Below are 22,709 nucleotides of genomic sequence, written 5' to 3' on the forward strand. Positions count from 1 at the left end.
TCAGCAATCTGTCCACAATATTGACAATGTGAAACAGGTTTGTAGAAATAATAATATAGAAGCAAACTACAGAGATATCCTTGATGAAAACCTGCTCCAGAGCACTCAGGACCTCAGACTGGGGCGAAGGTTCACCTTCCAACAGGACAACGACCCTAAGCACACAGCGAAGACAACGCCGGACTGGCTCAGGACAAGTCTCTGAATGTCCTCGAGTGGCCCAGCTAGAGCCCAGACTTGAACCCGATCGAACATCTCTGGAGAGACATGAAAATAGCTGTGCAGCAATGCTCCGCATCCAACCTGACAGAGCTTGAGAGGATCTGCAGAGAGGAATGGAAGAAACTCCCTAAATGCAGGTGTGCCAAGCTTATAGCATCATACCCAAGAAGACTCAATGCTGGATTTGCTGACAAAGATGCTTCAACAAAGTACCGAGTAAAGAGTCGGATGCAATATTGTATGATGTAATATTATGTAATATACTTATGCAAATGTAATATTTAAAAACATTTTTTTATACATTTGCAAACATTTCTAAAAACCTGTTTTTGCTTTGTCATTATAGGGTATCGTGTGTAGATTGATGCGGGAAAAACAACTATTTAATACATTTTCTAATAAGGCTGTAACCTAACAAAATATGACAAAAGTCAACGGTCTGAATACTTTCCAAAGGCACTGTAAATATTTATTTTTACCCAATTGCTATTATACAGTCTTGTCCAATCTCTGCAACTCTTGTACTGACTCGGGAGAGGCAAAGGTCGAGGGCCATGTGTCCTCCAAAACACGACCCTGCCAAGCCGCACTGCTTGCTTAACCCGGAAGCCAGCCGCACCAAAGTGTCGGCGGTAACACCCTCCAACTGGCGACCGAAGTCAGTGTGCATGCACCCAGCCCGCCACAAGGAGCTGCTAGAGCACGATGGGACAAGGAAATCCCATCCGGCCAAACCTGGACAATTGTGCGCTGCCTCATGGGTCACCCAATTGCGACCTCCTGCAACACAGCCTGGGATCGAATCCACGTCTGTAGTGACGCCTCAAGCATTGCGAAGCAGTGTCTTAGACCGCTGTGCCACTCGGGAGGCTCTATTGCTAGAAACTTTAACAGAGTGCTCAAATCAATTCAATTTGACCTCAGTAGATGGACTAACATCCCAGTTGCTTTAACCAGCAGAATATCTTTTGTCAAAATGAATATATTGCAACGGCTAAATTTCGGTAGTTCAATGCTTCCCATATCTCCCCCTTCTGGCTGTTGGGATAAAATTAATAGTGTGGTTTACATTTGTATTTGGCAAGGTAATCGATCCCGCATAACATTAACAAACTTACTAAGAGGGAAAGACGTAGGAGGACTACGCGTACCAATTGTATTTCCAGGAACTGGCATTAAATTGGTTTAGACATGATTATTCTGCCCCCTGGCCTTTACAGAGAAATATGGTGTATCCTATTGGCCTGGAAGAGGTCGTCTTCACTGATATATGCCTTAAACAATGTAAACTACGCCTTGGTTGTATTATTGTTCACACAAATTCTATTTCGCGCATAATTGAAAAACGATGTAACTGGAAATCAAAATGACTCATACTCCATTACTTCACAATAATGCCTTGCGATCTGGAGGGTTGCAATAATGCCTTTTGCATCCCCCCCCAATGGTCCAAATGAGGAATCCGTACCCTTGCCTATATCATGGACAGTAATGGTTTAAGAACATTCCAAGATTCGAAGGATACATACATATTACCAGGCAACTATTTTTTCTTATATTGACAACTTAGGTCACCTATGCTGGCCTATGGAGTCCCTTGGGAAACCCAACCACTGAACCCTACAACGAGAAAATTATCTAGGCTCCCGAAAGGACTGATCTCTATAATATATAAACAACTTTTGGAAAGCTCATATTATGAGCTAGCCATTAAAAAAGTATGGTCCACAGACCTTAGTGAATCTGAACAACCCTTTCACTGGAACATAATATGGAGAAATATGAACTTTGCTTCTCATAATGCAAGCCATTAAACTATACATTTTAAGTTTGTTCACAGACTGTATTTAACACCAAGGAAAAGTTTTACAATGAAATTGGCCTCAACTCCCTGTGTTCACTGTGTCGCCTAAATCAGGTAGGCACATTCCTTCATAGGATGTGGTAGTTCCCTGCAGTTAAATGCTTAGATGCAGGCGGTTGGACTAAGATATGTGGGGTTGGGGGGAATGGGATGGGGAGTTGGGGGTGTAGGCCCACCTCCTTTTTGTTTATTTTTCTTTATATACCAATTTTACTATTACAAAATCCGGTTTGATCAATATGATCATTTCTCTATGTATTTCTTACTTTTGTTTTTCTCTTGCGTGGCAGCCCACGATACATGTTATATAAACCGAATACATGAATTGAAATTGAAATTGTACCTGTAAACCCCCCCAACAACCAAAAATGTGGTAAAAAAAAAGAGAATTAAAAAAATCAACATGTACTGTCCCAAAAAACATACTGTAGCATCTGGGAGTGAACTAGGCAGATATGTAATTTTGGTGAGGATAAAAGGATTGGGAATTCCAGACCTGGCCACATCAGGGTTAATCTCTACCACTACTGTCAGGATGGGCTTGCAGGTGGTTGACTCTCTATCCAATCTAGGGGGATTTCCAGGTCATTTCCAGGAATTAAGGAATATCTCATTATTGCAACATATCCTTGCCATAAACCGGCAAACGGATCTGCAAAACCACTTATAATTAAAAATACTAAGACAACAAGGCCAAATGCAGAAACCAGATCGTCAACAAGATCTATAAAAAGCATGAGATTGGTTATACATTACAACTGAATAACAGCTGCAGTCAAGACCAATGACCAGCCATTTCCAACCAACCATAAATCTGTTCTCATGGCTAAAGATTAGATGATATGCATTATTATTCTTCATCGATGTGTTATGATTTGGCAGTAAAACATTTACAATGGGCCTAATAAGATTAGAGGTTTACTTGCGTGACCACAGATGGACAGCTCCCCGAAATGCAACCCTCTTGAGTGTGTGTGTGCACACGCTTTATATTTAATAAAGTTATTGCAGTATAACTAATTGGGTTTGTAAGCGTATTATGAAATATATATGTAATCTTCAGTATTGCCATAAAAGGGGGCACTGTTAACATAAAGGCAATAATGAAAAGGAAACACTAATACTGTACCTTTTGGAAATAAAACCTTTTTCTTTCTATATAGTAACATTAGACTGTTTTAACTGCAGCTTGCAAATCCAACCATGACCAATTGGACAATGTTTGTCCCATGGTATTTGGTGTTATGTTTTCCACAAAATGCAAAATCTGGATTTGGATGGGTTTGTAAAGGCATGGTAGTAGATCATTTCCTGCTTGTTGACTTGTGATGGCCGGCTGTGAGATATTACCCAAAGAACACCAACAAGAAATGGCTCCTCGAGTTAGAGTAAATTATAGGTCTGGTGAGGGTGTGCTGCATATATCCATTGCTCTACATGTAGGGAAATAATCACATTCAACAGCTCTATCTATTTTAGTCTGTTTCAACATAAATCAAATTAGTTGTATTTATTTAAATTTTTCACATAAATATTTTACATAATTGTGAGTAAAGCATCCCCAACCAGACCCTAAACCAGGCTCCTTATATACAGTGGGGAGAACAAGTATTTGATATACTGCCGATTTTGCAGGTTTACCTACTTACAAAGCATGTAGAGGTCTGTCATTTTTTATCATAGGTACACTTCAACTGTGAGAGATGGAATCTAAAACAAAAATCCAGAAAATCACATTGTATGATTTTTAAGTAATTAATTTGCATTTTATTGCATGACATAAGTATTTGATCACCTACCAACCAGTAAGAATTTCGGCTCTCACAGACCTGTTAGTTTTTCTTTAAGAAGCCCTCCTGTTCTCCACTCATTACCTGTATTAACTGCACCTGTTTGAACTCGTTACCTGTATAAAAGACACCTGTCCATACCTGTCCACTCAATCAAACAGACTCCAACCTCTCCACAATGGCCAAGACCAGAGAGCTGTGTAAGGACATCAGGGATAAAATTGTAGACCTGCACAAGGCTGGGATGGGCTACAGGACAATAGGCAAGCAGCTTGGTGAGAAGGCAACAACTGTTGCCACAATTATTAGAAAATGGAAGAAGTTCAAGATGACGGTCAATAACCCTCGGTCTGGGGCTCCATGCAAGATCTCACCTCGTGGGGCATGGATTAAAATCCTGCAGCGCACGCAAGGTCCCCCTGCTCAAGCATGTCCAAGCCCGTCTGAAGTTTGCCAATGACCATGTGGATGATCCAGAGGAGGAATGGGAGAAGGTCGTGTGGTCTGATTAGACAAAAATAGAGCATTTTGGTCTAAACTCCACTCGCCGTGTTTGGAGGATGAGTACAACCCCAAGAACACCATCCGAACCATGAAGCATGGAGGTGGAAACATCATTCTTTGGGGAAGGTTTTCTGCTAAGGGGACAGGACGACTGCACCGTATTGAGGGGAGGATGGATGGGGCCATGTTTTGCGAGATCTTGGCCAACAACGTCCTTCCCTCAGTAAGAGCATTGAAGATGGGTCATGGCTGGGTCTTCCAGCATGACAACGACCCGAAACACACAGCCAGGGCAACTAAGGAGTGGCTCCGTAAGAAGCATCTCAAGGTCCTGGAGTGGCCTAGCCAGTCTCCAGACCTGAACCCAATAGAACATCTTTGGAGGGAGCTGAAAGTCCGTATTGCCCAGCGACAGCCCCGAAACCTGAAGGATCTGGAGAAGGTCTGAATGGAAGAGTGGGCCAAAATCCCTGCTGCAGTGTGTGCAAACCTGGTCAAGAACTACAGGAAATGTATGATCTCTGTAATTGCAAACAAAGGTTTCTGTACCAAATATTAAGTTATGCTTTTCTGATGTATCAAATACTTATGGCATGCAATAAAATGCAAATGAATTACTTAAAATCATACAATTTGTTTTAGATTCCGTCTCACAGTTGAAGTGTACCTATGATAAAAATTACAGACCTCTACATGCTTTATAAGTAGGAAAACCTGCAAAATTGGCAGTGTATTAAATACTTGTTCTCCCCACTGTAACATTGGTTGCAAACCTGTCAATTCGAACCTTACGGGGCTCCTTCAGATCACCAGAGCCAATCGGGCACACTTAGGTGTGTGTCTGTGCCGCATACTGGTCTGGTCATCCATCCAACCACATGGAACTGCAATGGGATTGGAGTTTAGAGAGGGAAACCATCAAAGACCGTGTAGTCTGGATGGCCCTCAGGTCTCCTGTCCACAAACCACAGCCCAGTCAAGAGTTCAGACTTCAGAGAGATGGATGGATCACACATGTCCTGCTATCTGTTCTACTATCAGTCTCGCTGTCAGGGAGATTAGAATAAATAGCTGTCGATTCACTGTCTTCTTCAACATGCTGTCCATGGAAATGGAGTCATATGGGGGGGAAGCCCCTCTTCCCTGTTATGTCAGGGAAAGCATTTGATGGACAGGCCAAGCAGTGCAACTAGGACAGGGTGATGTATTTTATTTACAAGATGGAGTCATCTCTGACAATGATGTCAAAGGTGTAAACAGCATGGCTCCAATGTATCTGCTTAGCTTATGTAACATGTTGGCTTATTCGCTCACACGTGCATACGATCATCCCAATATAGCTTACCTGGATGGAGCATGTTCACGTGTACCAACCATTTCTGAGTGAGAAAGAGAGCATCCATTCATTTGTTTTGTGTGAATGTGGACACCTCACCTGTACTGTAAATCAGTGGCATTCCTGGAAAGGGAAAGATGGAATGATCCATTCGTTTTTATTAACACTAAGGTGAACTGTATGGCAGCGACGGCCACCAATTTATGGCACGAGGATGGGAGCTGCTCTCCCCTTGTTTTTTGCTCCTCTCAGAGAATGATGTCGGATGTGGGGGCGATAGTGCCGTGTGTGGTTGATGTCACCGTAACTTAGTTTTTGACAATTGCTTACAAATGATTTCTGAAACTATGGCTCCTTTTCTCTAGACTCTGCACACAAAACCCCAAAACACACGCACAACATGCAAGACGTCACACATCTCTTGAAAAACCAAACACTTCGTTCAAAACTATTTAAACTCTTCTCAAAATTGTGTTTTTGCATATAACCTCTATACACAAACCATCAAATGATGTGACAAAGGTAGAACACACTACTATCTTGTGTCTTTTGCATGTTCAGTGTGCACTGGAGTCCACAGCCGTTTGTCATAGCACTCACTCGTACAAGTACACTATCGTTCAAAAGTTTGGGGTCACTTAGAAATGTCCTTGTTTTTGAAAGAGAATCAACGAAACCAAGAAAGCCAAACTGAAGCTTATTTACAGTGCTCAAGATCTGATTTCTCAGTGAATAAATGAGCTATAAGTGTTTTCACACGTGAACACTGGGTTAGGTAATCTGTAAAGGTGTGGCATTTTGAATGGCAGCGTTTTCCAAACGAAACACGAGACCTGTTACTTTTGAGTGATGTGTCTAATGTAGAGAACTGTGTTTAGTGTTTTGCAAAAAGTGTGTTTGTTTTAACAACTTGCAAACTGAGTGTAAAGCAGATGATGTCCTTGCAGTTTTGCAGACTTGGTCTGAAGATTAGGTACATGAGTTAATGGTTTCACTGAGTGTGCCTCAAGTACCACTTTAAGTGTATAAGAGATTGTAAAAAACTGTAAAGGCTAACAGACAGATGTAATGACAGGCCAAGAAAAGAGAGATGTACCTCGAACCACCTATCAAGCCCACCTCCACAACTCTCCTCCTAACATGATGAATCCACCATGCGGGTGATTACACACCTGAATGGAACACATTTGCTTTAGTTCCTTGATGAGAAGGCTTGTCAGAGGGATGTGGGATATTCACAGGCTGAGCTTAGACATATTTTCAGTTACTCCAGGTATTTGTTTCAAAACCATCACTATAAAGTGGTCTGTTTCAGTATTAATGTTTGACCTTTATCTGCACAGTCCCGTTTCAGAGCCTTTTTGAAGTTACTCAAAGGGCTCAATTCAATCAAACCCACACTGTGGTATTTTCACAGTAGCTCTTTTTCCCATGGTCAAATAAAAATGTAGAATGGTCTTGGGTTCTGTAAAGACTCGCTATTATTACCAGGTATACTCTCCACACTGGTAGATGCTTCCAGATTTCAGAATAGGAAGTATGTGTTTGTAAATAAAGACAGTGCACAAACATTGTTTTGGCAGGTTTAAATGAATTCAAGTCAAACTGCTGTTAATATCTTACCTTAATGATGAGCACATGGGACCATTCTGTACTGTGTTTCATGATGACTGCAGTGATCCCACCTGGAGAGAAAATGAATAGGATGCAAATGAAATGGATGACTGATGAAGTACTCTGTCTTCTAATAATAACAAATTCATGCAGGTTCAAAGAAGCTTGTCATATGGTGAGACTGGGGACAGATATTTATGAATCAAAGAGGCTTTGCATCCTCTAAAGTTTCCATATCTTTTCATTTCTAAACCTGTAAATTATGCACTGCTGTGCAGCGAATTCTCCACTGGAAATGAACGGCTTAGTGCTCACATGAAAAGGCATGTCAAGGAGAGAAGACCATTAGGACTAAAACAAAGGAATGTAAATCACTAAGGAAAGGTATGGTGAATAAAAAGAGAGAATTACTGACGAGTTAATGTAAGCTCCCTCAACAAATGAATATTTTTGTTGGTAAATGTTCGTTTTTTTCTTGCTTACGTGTTATACTATGCAAACGTGTCATTATTTCTCCTTCCTGCCTGTTTCTTTAATTAGACTCGTGTTTTAGTTGATTGCGTCGACTTGTGAAGTTTTCACGTCTGTGTGGAGTTTAATCATGTGGAAATGGATCAAAAATCTCCACTTGGCACCTTTTCCCCTCCCTCCTCCAGCTGCTCATTCTGTTAAATCAAATGCTAAATTTGAATCAGCCTACATAATAATTCACAAATGAGTTTAAAAGATGTAGAAATGTGTTTTTTTTCCAGTCTGCTGGTTTAGAAACAGGGCAGCTGTAAGGCCCACAAACATAAAACAGTTTTGGAACAATGACCCAATTTTGTGTTTCACAAGGGTAAACCACTTCATGCCAATTGCCTTCAAAGATGTTGTGACAATCTTACAGTTTTCCACAACTGTTTACACACGTTTGCTGAATCTTTGGGCCATTATCCCAAAACTCGAAACACAAAACACAAAAACACCAAAAGCAAAACTCTACAAATCTCTAGCAAAAGCAAACACTGCATTCAAAACTGTTTTATCTCTTTCCAAAATGTTATTTTTTTGCATCAAAATGACACACGCGTCATATGAATAGATCTGTCTACTAACCAACAACACACTGATGTGCTCAACACAAAACACTCTATGAATATCCCATCAGTAGGTTTATGCCTTTTGCCTTTTCAGTGTTACACTGTAGCCGGTTGTAAAAGATTGTTACAGTAATGTATACCTACTCAAATATACATAAATAAACACACACAAATGCGTGTGCATGCATGCCGGGCCATGGTGGAAGACACTGGCTGTTTCACACCAGAACAGGAGACCACTGTTGTGAACATGGTGGTGGCAAACAGCACCATTAGACTAGGAGAAATCCAGAACCACATAAATGCAGACAACACAATATTCAATAACATTCACCAGGTGGGCTTGTCTACATTGGACCGTGTATTACAGCGCAACCGAATCCGGATGAAACAGGTCTACAGGGTGCCATTTGAGCGAAGCTCATAGTGGGTTAAAGAACAGCTCTATGAATATGTGCAAGTAAGTACTACACTGTGAATTTACTATCATATCAGGACTGTATGTACAGTACTGTAATCCAGTGTAAAGTGCCTCACCATATTGACTGCTCTAGGTTTACATTTACATTTAAGTCATTTGGCAGACGCTCTTATCCAGAGCGACTTACAAATTGGTGAATTCACCTTATGACATCCAGTGGAACAGCCACTTTACAATAGTGCATCTAAATCATTTAAGGGGGGGGGGGGGTGAGAAGGGTGAGAAGGATTACTTTATCCTATCCTAGGTATTTATGTCACATATTGTCTTGCTGTCTGTTTCAGAGAGTCTTGGAGCTGGATGCCGCTGCAATTCAGCACGTTTATATTTACATTTATGAGGCTGGCTTCAACCTAGACAAAAGAAGGGGAAGGGGACGGAACATTATTGGCCACCGTGAATGTCCCTGGACAGCGTGGAGGGAATATCACCGTGTGAGCAGCCGTTCACCAGTAAGGCGTCCTCCATCACCATGCCAACCTTGGTCCCTACAACACCGCCCTTCTCTTCACATTCCTGGACACACAACATGGCATCCTCATTCCAACCGAGCAGAGGGGTGGACCAGAGCAGCCCAGGTATGTTGTCATCTGGGGACAACGTGAGTTTCCACCAGGCTGCAATGGTCCACATCTGGTTTATCAACCACCCACAATTGAAGAGTTTTTTTTCTGCATGCGATGGAAGGTGTATGACCGACCTCCCCTCGCACGCATGCCTCTTCTCCGGACAATGGAGGTTGCATGTGGTGCAGTTGATGTGGGGGCTTTTGGCGGCTGGATCCGTCACTCCAGAAGATTCTTCCCCGAGAGGCAGGATGCGGCCTAATGTCTTTTTTCTTACATTTTGCATGTGTTTATGTCTTTTTGTGTTTAGCGTTTTGAAAGAATGAGCCCCTTTCATTTTTATTTCTGTACAGAAAACCATTTTACTGAATGTTTTTCCTGTTTTTCTCCTGTTGGGTATGGAAAGTGTTACATACAAAACACAAGTGTTAAAAAATACTGCATTTTGGAAATAAATGTCAAATGTTTTTGTTACTGGGGACGGGGACGGAACATTATTGGCCACCCTGAATGTCCCTGGACAGCGTGGAGTGAATATCACCGTGTGAGCAGCCGTTAACCAGCAAGGCGTCCTCCATCACCATGCCAATCCATGGTTGAGCACATGGTCAACCAATGTGGCCCTGATCTCATCTGAGACAACTGTCCTTCCTCATCCTCTTCCTCCTCTTGCTCTCTAATTCTGCACACCCAACCCCCTGCATCCTTGGGCAAGTACTGTCTCAAATTCCTGCTGCATCTTCTTGATGAAATGGCATCACTGCTAAAAGGTCAGCTTCACTGTCAAGTTCCAAGGAAAGCGTTCCCAACAGTCCTTTTTTGATTGGGCCTATTACACTCAGCCACCAAGCAGATTGTGGCCAGTAAAAGAGGAAATGGTGATTTGAGTGTCTTACCCTTACTTCTTAGGAAGTGAACAGGGTGGAGCTGTGTTGACTAATGGAAAATGTTCTTTTGACACAACGATCCTGATGAAATGTGGTATGATTCAGTTCTCAGTAAGTGGGGGTCTGACGTTTCTGGTTAAAAACAATTTTTTTGTGGAAATCAACGAGACAACAAATTTGACCTTTTTGGAGATTTCAAACAGATTGCAACAGAAGGGGAAAACTTTCATTCCCACTGAAAGGTGACTTCCAAGCTGTGTGGCTCAGCAAAGCTTTCAAAGATGTTCAAAATTAGTAAATATTTGTGCGTTTAAGGCAAACACTTGCAGCCCACATTTTGATATTAGAGGAAGTAGGCCTACTCCAAAATATAATCAGTTGTTTTTAAGAATGTAAAACCATTTTTAAAGTAATCCAGTCAGATTACAGTTACTTCATTTCTGTAACCTGATTACGTAATCCCAATTAAATGTAATCCATTAATATCCAACCCTGGTCCCATAATAATATAAAATATTTCAACAGAAAGACATGGTCCAAGATGGCTGCCGTTGGCAGCAGAGGAGCCTAGTTGGTCTGGAGCAGCAACAGAACACGCAGCTGCCCTAATCTGTTATAAAATAACATCTAGAACAGGTGCAGTTGAAGTTTACATACACTTAGGTTAGAGTCATTAAAACTCGTTTTTCAACCACTCCACAAATTTCTTGTTAACAAACTATAGTTTAGGCAAGTCGGTTAGGACATCTACTCTGTACATGACACAAGTCATTTTTCCAACAATTGTTTACAGATTATTTCACTTATAATTCACTGTATCACAATTCCAGTGGGTCAGACGTTTACATGCACTAAGTTGACTGTGTCTTTAAACAGCTTGGAAAATTCCAGAGAATGATGTCATGGCTTTAGAAGCTTCTGATAGGCTAATTGAAATCATTTGAGTCAATTGGAGGTGTACGGTGGATGTATTTCAAGGCCTACCTTCAAACTCAGTGCCTCTTTGTTTGACATCATTGGAAAATCAAAAGAAATCAGCCAAAATTGTAGACCTCCACAAGTCTGGTTCATCCTTGGGAGAAATTTCCAAATGCCTGAAGGTACCACTGTACATCTGTACAAACAATAGTACGCAAGTTTAAACACCATGGGACCATGCAGCCATCATACCACTCAGGAAGGAGACGCGTTCTGTCTCCTAGAGATTAACGTATTTTGGTGTGAAAAGTGCAAATCCATCCCAGATCAACAGCAAAGGACCTTGTGAAGATGCTGGAGGAAACAGGTACAAAAGTATCTACAGTATATCCAGTAAAACACGTCCTATATCAACATAACCTGAAAGGCCGCTCAGCAAGGAAGGAGCCACCGCTCCAAAACCTCCATAAAAAAGCCAGACTACGGTTTGCAACTGTACATGGGGGCAAATATTGTACTTTTTGTAGACTGGTGCACTTCACAAAATAGATTGCATCACGAGGCAGGAAAATGATGTGGATATATTGATGCAACATCTCAAGACATCAGTCAGGAAGTTAAAGCTTGTTCGCAAATGTGTCTTCCAAATGGACAGTGACCCCAAGCATACTTCCAAAGTTGTGGTAAAATAGCTTCAGGACAACAAAGTCAAGGTATTGGAGTGGCCATCACAAAGCCCGGACCTCAATCCCATAGAAAATATATGGGCAGAACTGAAAAAGCATGTGCGAGCAAGGAGGCCTACGAACCTGACTCAGTTACACCAGCTCTGTCAGGAGGAATGGACCACAATTCACCAAACTTATTGTGGGAAGCTTGTGGAAGGCTTCCCAAACTTTTGACCCAAATTTAACAATTTAAAGGCTATGCTACCAAATACTAATTGAGTGTATGTAAACTTCTGACCCACTGGGAATGTGATGAAATAAATAAAAGCTGAAATAAATAATTTGCTCTACTAATATTCTGACATTTCACATTCTTAAAATAAAAGTAATGATCCGACCTGACCTAAGACAGGGAATTCTTACTAGGATTAAATGTCAAGAATTGTGAAAAACTGAGTTTATTTGGCCAAGGTGTATGTAAACATTCCGACTTCAACTGTATAATACCAATAGGCAGCAGTCATAATACATACACAGGCAATAATATTTCACACTACACATACTGAAGGACAATACTTAATGCTGAAACAATAAAAACATAAATATGAAAGTTTATGAGAAACATTAAAAAACATACATGAAACAGGATAAACCACAGAAGGAGAGGTGCAACCTGTGGCTAGAAGGTGAATTTGACCAGTGGGTGCACCTCACAAAGACAATTCACAGAGGAGGTGAGTAGATTAGAAAAGGTTGGCAGTGGAACAAAATAAATAATAAAGCTCAGGGATGGATAGACATTGACAGAAGGGTTACCTGGAGGAAAATGGGGGAGGGCCATGCTTTTTCAATTTCAGTGAATGGGAGGATATCATATTTTTTATTTCTATATTTCTCTGTGTTTTAATCTAGTCCAGGGGGGTAATGCAATTTGTAATTGATTACATTTCAATATTTCTCAAGTGTTTCAGAATTAGTTGCTTATTAGGCTATATATCCATGTGTGCCCGATGCTGCCCCTCACCTGTGATTCATCACTAGGTGCACAATATCTAGTGTGTCTATCGGCTATTTAGTGTGGTCTCAATCAAATTATCCATAGGCTATAGGCTATAGACTATGAAATGCTCAGAGAAGCACACAGCTGCTGGGATGGTGTAAATATAACTAGGCTGCATTTCACACTGCAATGGATATCCCAACCCTCATTCCAGCCTGCTCTTCTCTTGCTGATCAAAAAGTTTTGTGTGCTGCCTATCCAATGGCTGTGCTGTGTAGACCTGCGGTGGCAGTTTGGGAGAGTCAAAGACTTCTTCAGATTAGTTTTTTTTTTATTAGGCCTAGTTAAGATTTTTTTGGGGGGATTAGGCGTAGTCAAAAAAAATATTGCGCGCCGACTAGCCTATGTTCTGTTCAGTTTGACAGGGAGAGCACGAAGAAGGATGACCGGTGGTTAACTTTGATAGCTTACTACTACTGTAGTTTATTTGATTAAAAACAAACAATTTCCTCCCGAGTGGTACTGTCACATCCTGACCTTAGTTCCTTTTTTATGTCTCTATTTTAGTTTGGTCAGGGCGTGAGTTGGAGTAGGCATTCTATGTTTTGTATTTCTGCTTTTGGCCTGGTATGGTTCCCAATCAGAGGTCAATCGTTGTCTCTGATTGAGAACCATGCTGTGTTCCCACTACGATTTGTGGGTAGTTGTTTTCTGTTTCGTATCTGTACCAGACAGAACTGTTTTGTTCTCGTTATTCCTCGTTGTTATTTTATTTAGATTTCAGTTTTGATTACAACGACCGTTACAATACAATACGACCGTTACATACATCCGGGTTCTATCCAGGACTGTGTTTCAGCCAGCCGCAACCGGGAAACCCATGAGGCAAAGCACATGGGGTTGGGTTTGGCCGGTTGGGGTGTCCTTGTCCTTGCCCCATCGCGCTCTAGTGACTCCTTGTGATGGCCGGGCGCATACACGCTGACTTCGGTCGCCAGCTGAATGCCGTTTCCTCCGACACATTGGTGCGGCTGGCTTCCAGATTAAGCGAGCAGTGTGTCACGAAGCAGTGCGGCTTGGCGGGGTCGTGTTTCGGGGGACGCATGTCTCTCGACCTTCGCCTCTCCCGAGTCAGTACGGGAGTTGCAGCGATGGGACAAGACTGCAACTACCAATTGGATATCACGAAATTAGGGGTAAAATGTACCCCCTCCTTCAAAAAAATATACATACATTATATGTTTCATGCTCATGATGTATTTATCGGAGTCATTGACCTCACAATAAGCCAGATTCAAGTAATATACGCTTGAGTTGCTGAAACAGGTACAGCAGGCACTGCAGAATCAGAAATGACAGCTCATGGTGTTGAAAGTAGGCAAATTCGAGTAGGCATAATTAATTTACAGTGGGGCAAAAAAGTATTTAGTCAGCCACCAATTGTGCAAGTTCTCCCACTTAAAAAGATGAGAGAGGCCTGTAATTTTCATCATAGCTACACTTTAACTATGACTGACAAAATTAGAAAAAAATCCAGAAAATCACATTGTAGGTTTTTAAATGAATGTATTTGCAAATTATGGTGGAAAATTGGCAATTGTCAATTCGATAGGACTTTTGTAATACAGGTAATAGCCTAAAGGTAAGGCTATCTTACAAACTAATGTAACAGTTTTTATTCAACATTAAAATTAGTAACAGATCCACGGCCACATTTTGAGCTTACTGTAACTGTAAAAGTAGTATTATGTAATGATGGAAAGTGTGTATGTTCAAGATAGCATGCAAAGGTCGCCGGTCTGTGGGTTCTGCACAATATAAATATCTGTGCAGAAGCTCAAACAACATTGATCACTTGCACTATGTATTTTTAATGTAATCTCAACTGCAATCAAGGTCACTTGGTTATGATATTGGATGAAGCACATGACGTTTTTTTGTAGTTTTTTAATATAACCTTTATTTAACTAGGCAAGTCGGTTAAGAACAAATTCTTATTTACAATGACGGCCTAGGAACAGTGGGTTAACTGCTTTGTTCAGGGGCAGAACCAGTTCTTATATAAATTCAAAATATCTAACATTGTATTCCCATTCGCTCTTTGTTGTGCTTTTAAATGGTTTAATGTGCACTGAAAATACATTTAGATGACAACTAAGCCTACAATCAGACATTGTTACTCCATTGAAATTTGGTTGTGCTTTCAGATGATTGAAAGCATAGTGATGCCACATTGGGAATTCAACAAATGGGACACCTTGGTTAGAAAACATGTTACGTTAGCAACACAATTTGTAGCAAACAATGAGTTTGTATGGGAGAAATGTCCTGAAAGAGGCACATCATAGATTCACCTAATTATACCAACCAGAGAGATACAGTATTGTAGGCTACGGGCCTACCATTTCAGCAGGCATGGCTACACTCGGAAACATATCTTTATCCTGGAGGGTTAGGTTCAGTCTGTCCAAATGAACTACAATACAGCACAGGAGGCACTAATGAAAGTTGGAATCGATGATCTGGAGTCATCGTAGTCATGACCACTGAGGAGGCCAAGCATATTTTAACTCTAAATGAGATGCTATGTTTTTTCCTCTGTCTGTTCCTAGTGATGTATGGGGGTGATAACATGTTGCCTGAGCACTGATTAGCCTTCAAGCTAAAATATAGGATGTATTGCCTCTGAAATGTACTTTATAGAGTCTAAGGTTTCACAGTGCTCCCTGCCAGGGAAACACACAGAGGTGGAAAAGAATAACAATTTGTTCCTCATCCTGTTGAATGTGTATTCAGTCTATTCACCAAAAACACATTCAGACAAGGTCAACAACTCTTAAAATACATTGTGGAACAGTAAAAGTCAAGCTGGGATGCAGACTCACTCTCAATAAACTTGCTAGGATTTATTCTATTTTGATATTGCATAGACTGCAATCGTACACATTAAAAGCTGCCTTCCATGAAGGACTGAGTGAGATCTATAGCGTGAATGATACAGTCTGAGATTGCGCTGTCCAATGGGGATCTCTTCATTATCTTCTATGATTTTTTTTTTTCATGTGTTCCCTCTGAAACACTGACTACAACCATGTCTGTCTGTCTGCTTCTGTAGTGTCTTCCAAGGAGTTGGTGGAGATCTGCTGTGAGACTGGGGAGAAGTGGGCCTCAGCCAACGGCCACTGCAGAAACATGGAGCTCCCCAGAGAGGACAGACACTCCATCTGTCGGTAAGCCCATGGAGACACACTGGACACAAGTACTAGGATGCCCAATTTTTGTGTAGTAAATCCTTAATTCCTCAACTCAAAACCTGAGTTTTTCCTGGTCATGCTCGGTGTCCTACTTAGCTACAGAATGTCTTAGAAATGGCAGCTTTACTGCTTTCACCATGCCAATGAGGGATGGCCTGCTTCTGCTTCTGCTTCTGCTTCGGCCAACTTGTCGTGGATGGCAAGGCCACCATGCATTAGTTTAGTTCATTCTAATTTGTGTACTTTTTTAGCCTACTTGAAACATGATCATCTTAGAAATGTATTCTTACAGTATGTGATTTCGCTTTCTGGGCCCATGTCATTATTGTATAGCAAGATTCAATGAAAGTTGTCATTGATGTTTTGTATATGAAGGGAATGATATGACTTTCTATCTACAATTGGATTACAAGTGACAATAACAAAACCAAACATTTTACAGGCCCTCTCATAATTTTTGAAAAGTATTTTATATTGCACAGCATAATACTGTTAATGTTTGCCTTAATAGACTTCCAATTTGGTTCTATAACAATTCCAAGCGATGCTGGTTTTGTCAAGAGCTAGGCAAAGATAGCCAACCTACTACTAGTCTAAGACCAGTTAGGCATAGGTACAGTCAAAACACTGCCTCACAATCTTACATCCCTCCTGTGTTTCTTTCTTTCTCTGCCAGGACGGCTCAGAGACAGTGCTGTCTGGGCTCTCTGAAGGAGAGTCACTGTTTCTCTGGTATGAATGCAGCCAGAAAAGGAACTGTGTGTGAGGTGGACAACAATGACCAGTGTGGAGGTGACTCCTACAAGGTAAAGGTGCTTCCCATGGTTCTGTTGGTTGGTTGGTGCTACACCAGAGTTGTGGGTTTGTTTCCCACATAGGCCACATGACATATAGTGAGTAAAGTTCTGTTGTTCTTGCCACAACCAACTCCTACTTCTGTTTTAACACTGAGTATATGTGCTTGGATTTGGATGAAATCATTTGTTAAATGTCCATATATTCTTATCTGACACTGTTTCCTGAACTGTTGAGAGAGCTGACCGAATTTGCAGGGTCAGTCCCCAGAATGATTTAAGGTCAAACATAGCCTACCTGGAATGAATTTAAATCAAACAAACTATCTCTACAAGACATTAATAGCCACAGTTTCATCGATTTAAAATGTACAGTACAGAGACAACTTTAAAAGTAGTTTAAAGAAAACCTCCCTGCAGATTTCGACTGGCCCTAGTTATTGCCATTGAAGACCACACCAATCAGGAGGACCGTTTAGAATCGCTATGTGATTCAATTACCTCTTATTCAATTAAGACAAATAACAGAGGGAGGACCATGTTTGTGGTCAAGGTTCCCACAACTTTATGGTTCACAGTCATGAAACGCGGTTGCAGTACTTCAGGAGATGTGTCGTGCCGTTTTCAGCATCCTCTCTGGATCAATAACTTGGACTCGCTGGTATTTTGAGAACAGCAACAATATTTAATATTTCTGGGAAAATTTAGCTATGTAGCTCAAGGTCTGTTATGGCCATCAGTGAGAGTCCAGGCATTGTTATGTAGTGTGGACTTGAAGTGTATTAGCCCATACAGAACCATTTATCTGCCATCATACCTGTGTTCCAGGAAGCGCCCGGAACAGTGGAGGGCTATTATATATACAGTCGTGGCCAAAGGTTGAGAATGACACAAATATGAATTTCCACAAAGTGTGCTGCTTCAGTGTCTTTAGATATTCTTTTCAGATGTTACTATGGAATACTGAAGCATAATTACAAGCATTTCATAAGTGTCAAGGGCTTTTATTGACAATTACATGAAGTTAGTCTAGAGCGATTTTCTAGGTTAGCTAGCCAGCCAGCTATTGTCGTTCTTTTAACGTAACGTAACGCAATCAACACTGCTAGCTAGCCAGCTAGCCCCCGACTAGCAGCACTGTAGAAACTATTACAGTACAACGGTTTGATTTGTTTGATCGTAGCTAGCTAGCTACATAGCCGTCTTTTCTAAGATCTAAGACAATTGTGTAGTCTAGAGCGATTTTCTAGGTTAGCTAGCCAGCTATTGTCGTTCTTTAACGTAACGTAACGCAATCAACACTGCTAGCTAGCTAGCTAGCCCCAAATAGCAGCACTGTAGAAACTATTACACTCGACGGAACGACTTGATTAGTGTAGTGTCAACATCGCAGCCACTGCCAGCTAGCCTACAAAGTCAACAACGCAGCCACTGCCAGCTAGCCTACTCCAGCAGTACTGTATCATTTCAATCATTTTAGTCAATAAGATTCTTGCTACGTAAGCTTAACTTTCTGAACATTCGAGACGTGTAGTCCACTTGTCATTCCAATCTCCTTTGCATTAGCGTAGCCTCTTCTGTAGCCTGTCAACTATGTGTCTATCTATCCCTGTTCTCTCCTCTCTGCACAGACCATACAAACGCTCCACACCGCGTGGCCGCGGCCACCCTAATCTGGTGGTCCCAGCGCGCACGACCCACGTGGAGTTCCAGGTCTCCGGTAGCCTCTGGAACTGCCGATCTGCGGCCAACAAGGCAGAGTTCATCTCAGCCTATGCCTCCCTCCAGTCCCTCGACTTCTTGGCACTGACGGAAACATGGATCACCACAGATAACACTGCTACTCCTACTGCTCTCTCTTCGTCCGCCCACGTGTTCTCGCACACCCCGAGAGCTTCTGGTCAGCGGGGTGGTGGCACCGGGATCCTCATCTCTCCCAAGTGGTCATTCTCTCTTTCTCCCCTTACCCATCTGTCTATCGCCTCCTTTGAATTCCATGCTGTCACAGTTACCAGCCCTTTCAAGCTCAACATCCTTATCATTTATCGCCCTCCAGGTTCCCTCGGAGAGTCCATCAATGAGCTTGATGACTTGATAAGCTCCTTTCCTGAGGACGGCTCACCTCTCACAGTCCTGGGCGACTTTAACCTCCCCACGTCTACCTTTGACTCATTCCTCTCTGCCTCCTTCTTTCCACTCCTCTCCTCTTTTGACCTCACCCTCTCACCTTCCCCCTACTCACAAGGCAGGCAATACGCTCGACCTCATCTTTACTAGATGCTGTTCTTCCACTAACCTCATTGCAACTCCCCTCCAAGTCTCCGACCACTACCTTGTATCCTTTTCCCTCTCGCTCTCATCCAACACTTCCCACACTGCCCCTACTCGGATGGTATCGCGCCGTCCCAACCTTCGCTCTCTCTCCCCCGCTACTCTCTCCTCTTCCATCCTATCATCTCTTCCCTCTGCTCATACCTTCTCCAACCTATCTCCTGATTCTGCCTCCTCAACCCTCCTCTCTTCCCTTTCTGCATCCTTTGACTCTCTATGTCCCCTATCCTCCAGGCCGGCTCGGTCCTCCCCTCCCGCTCCGTGGCTCGACGACTCATTGCGAGCTCACAGAACAGAGCTCCGGGCAGCCGAGCGGAAATGGAGGAAAACTCGCCTCCCTGCAGACCTGGCATCCTTTCACTCCCTCCTCTCTACATTTTCCTCCTCTGTCTCTGCTGCTAAAGCCACTTTCTACCACTCTAAATTCCAAGCATCTGCCTCTAACCCTAGGAAGCTCTTTGCCACCTTCTCCTCCCTCCTGAATCCTCCCCCCCCCCCTCCTCCCTCTCTGCAGATGACTTCGTCAACCATTTTGAAAAGAAGGTCGACGACATCCGATCCTCGTTTGCTAAGTCAAACGACACCGCTGGTTCTGCTCACACTGCCCTACCCTGTGCTCTGACCTCTTTCTCCCCTCTCTCTCCAGATGAAATCTCGCTTCTTGTGACGGCCGGCCGCCCAACAACCTGCCCGCTTGACCCTATCCCCTCCTCTCTTCTCCAGACCATTTCCGGAGACCTTCTCCCTTACCTCACCTCGCTCATCAACTCATCCCTGACCGCTGGCTACATCCCTTCCGTCTTCAAGAGAGCGAGAGTTGCACCCCTTCTGAAAAAACCTACACTCGATCCCTCCGATGTCAACAACTACAGACCAGTATCCCTTCTTTCTTTTCTCTCCAAAACTCTTGAACGTGCCGTCCTTGGCCAGCTCTCCCGCTATCTCTCTCAGAATGACCTTCTTGATCCAAATCAGTCAGGTTTCAAGACTAGTCATTCAACTGAGACTGCTCTTCTCTGTATCACGGAGGCGCTCCGCACTGCTAAAGCTAACTCTCTCCTCTGCTCTCATCCTTCTAGACCTATCGGCTGCCTTCGATACTGTGAACCATCAGATCCTCCTCTCCACCCTCTCCGAGTTGGGCATCTCCGGCGCGGCCCACGCTTGGATTGCGTCCTACCTGACAGGTCGCTCCTACCAGGTGGCGTGGCGAGAATCTGTCTCCTCACCACGCGCTCTCACCACTGGTGTCCCCCAGGGCTCTGTTCTAGGCCCTCTCCTATTCTCGCTATACACCAAGTCACTTGGCTCTGTCATAACCTCACATGGTCTCTCCTATCATTGCTATGCAGACGACACACAATTAATCTTCTCCTTTCCCCCTTCTGATGACCAGGTGGCGAATCGCATCTCTGCATGTCTGGCAGACATATCAGTGTGGATGACGGATCACCACCTCAAGCTGAACCTCGGCAAGACGGAGCTGCTCTTCCTCCCGGGGAAGGACTGCCCGTTCCATGATCTCGCCATCACGGTTGACAACTCCATTGTGTCCTCCTCCCAGAGCGCTAAGAACCTTGGCGTGATCCTGGACAACACCCTGTCGTTCTCAACCAACATCATGGCGGTGGCCCGTTCCTGTAGGTTCATGCTCTACAACATCCGCAGAGTACGACCCTGCCTCACACAGGAAGCGGCGCAGGTCCTAATCCAGGCACTTGTCATCTCCCGTCTGGATTATTGCAACTCGCTGTTGGTTGGGCTCCCTGCCTGTGCCATTAAACCCCTACAACTCATCCAGAACGCCGCAGCCCGTCTGGTGTTCAACCTTCCCAAGTTCTCTCACGTCACCCCGCTCCTCCGCTCTCTCCACTGGCTTCCAGTTGAAGCTCGCATCCGCTACAAGACCATGGTGCTTGCCTACGGAGCTGTGAGGGGAACGGCACCGCAGTACCTCCAGGCTCTGATCAGGCCCTACACCCAAACAAGGGCACTGCGTTCATCCACCTCTGGCCTGCTCGCCTCCCTACCACTGAGGAAGTACAGTTCCCGCTCAGCCCAGTCAAAACTGTTCGCTGCTCTGGCCCCCCAATGGTGGAACAAACTCCCTCACGACGCCAGGACAGCAGAGTCAATCACCACCTTCCGGAGACACCTGAAACCCCACCTCTTCAAGGAATACCTAGGATAGGATAAGCAATCCTTCTCACCCCCCTTAAATGATTTAGATGCACTATTGTAAAGTGGCTGTTCCACTGGATGTCAGAAGGTGAATTCACCAATTTGTAAGTCGCTCTGGATAAGAGCGTCTGCTAAATGACTTAAATGTAAATGTAAATGTAAGTTGATGCAAAGAGTCAATATTTGCAGTGTTGACCGTTCTTTTTCAAGACCTCTGCAATCCGCCCTGGCATGCTGTCAATTAACTTCTGGGCCACATCCTGACTGATGGCAGCCCATTCTTGCATAATCAATGCTTGGAGTTTGTCAGAATTTGTGGGGTTTTGATTGTCCACCTGCCTCATGAGGATTGACCACAAGTTCTCAATGAAATTAAGGTCTGGGGAGTTTCTTGGCCATGGACCCAAAATATCGATGTTTTGTTCCCCAAGCCACTTAGTTATCACTTTTGCCTTATGGCAAGGTGCTCCATCATGCTGGAAAAGGCATTGTTTGTCACCAAACTGTTCCTGGATGGTTGGGAGAAGTTGCTCTCAGAGGATGTGTTGGTACCATTCTTTATTCATGGCTGTGTTCTTAGGTAAAATTGTGAGTGAGCCCACTCCCTTGGCTGAGAAGCAACCCCACACATGAATGGTCTCAGGATGCTTTACTGTTGGCATGACACAGGACTGATGGTAACGCCTCACCTTGTCTTCTGCGGAAAAGCTTTTTTCCGGATGCCCTAAACAATCGGAAAGGGGATTAAATCAGAGAAAATGACTTTACCCCAGTCCTCAGCAGTCCAGACCTTTGGCAGAATATGAGTCTGTCACTGATGTTATTCCTGGAGAGGAAGTGGCTTCTTTGCTGCCCTTCTTGACACCAGGCCTTCCTCCAAAAGTCTTCGCCTCACTGTGCATGCAGATGCACTCACACCTACCTGCTGCCATTCCTGAGCAAGCTCTGTACTGGTGGTGCTAAATCAACTTTAGGAGACGGTCCTGGCGTTTGCTGGACATTCTTGGGCGTCTTGAAGCCTTCTTCACAACATTTGAACCGCTCTCCTTGAAGTTCTTCATGATCCGATAAATGGTTGATTTAGGTGTGATGTTACTGGCAGCAATATCCTTGCCTGTGAAGCCCTATTTTGTGCAAAGCAATGATGACGGCACGTGTTTCCTTGCAGGTAACCATGGTTGACAGAGGATGAACAATGATTCCAAGCACCACCCTCC

At 43.2% G+C, this 22,709-nt stretch overlaps 1 protein-coding gene across 1 annotated transcript in view; it reads left to right on the plus strand.

Annotated features, from left to right (window-relative positions):
* Positions 1-22,709, plus strand: part of LOC135504667 (fibulin-2-like) — a 47,772-nt gene that overhangs the window by 10,359 nt on the left and 14,704 nt on the right. Inside the window, exons 3-4 of the mRNA XM_064923434.1 lie at positions 16,048-16,162; positions 16,863-16,992. Of these exons, the coding sequence (XP_064779506.1) occupies positions 16,048-16,162; positions 16,863-16,992 (245 nt within the window). The remainder of the gene's footprint in view (positions 1-16,047; positions 16,163-16,862; positions 16,993-22,709) is intronic.

Source organism: Oncorhynchus masou, chromosome 18, assembly GCF_036934945.1.
Source record: "Oncorhynchus masou masou isolate Uvic2021 chromosome 18, UVic_Omas_1.1, whole genome shotgun sequence".
Lineage (NCBI taxonomy): Eukaryota > Metazoa > Chordata > Actinopteri > Salmoniformes > Salmonidae > Oncorhynchus > Oncorhynchus masou.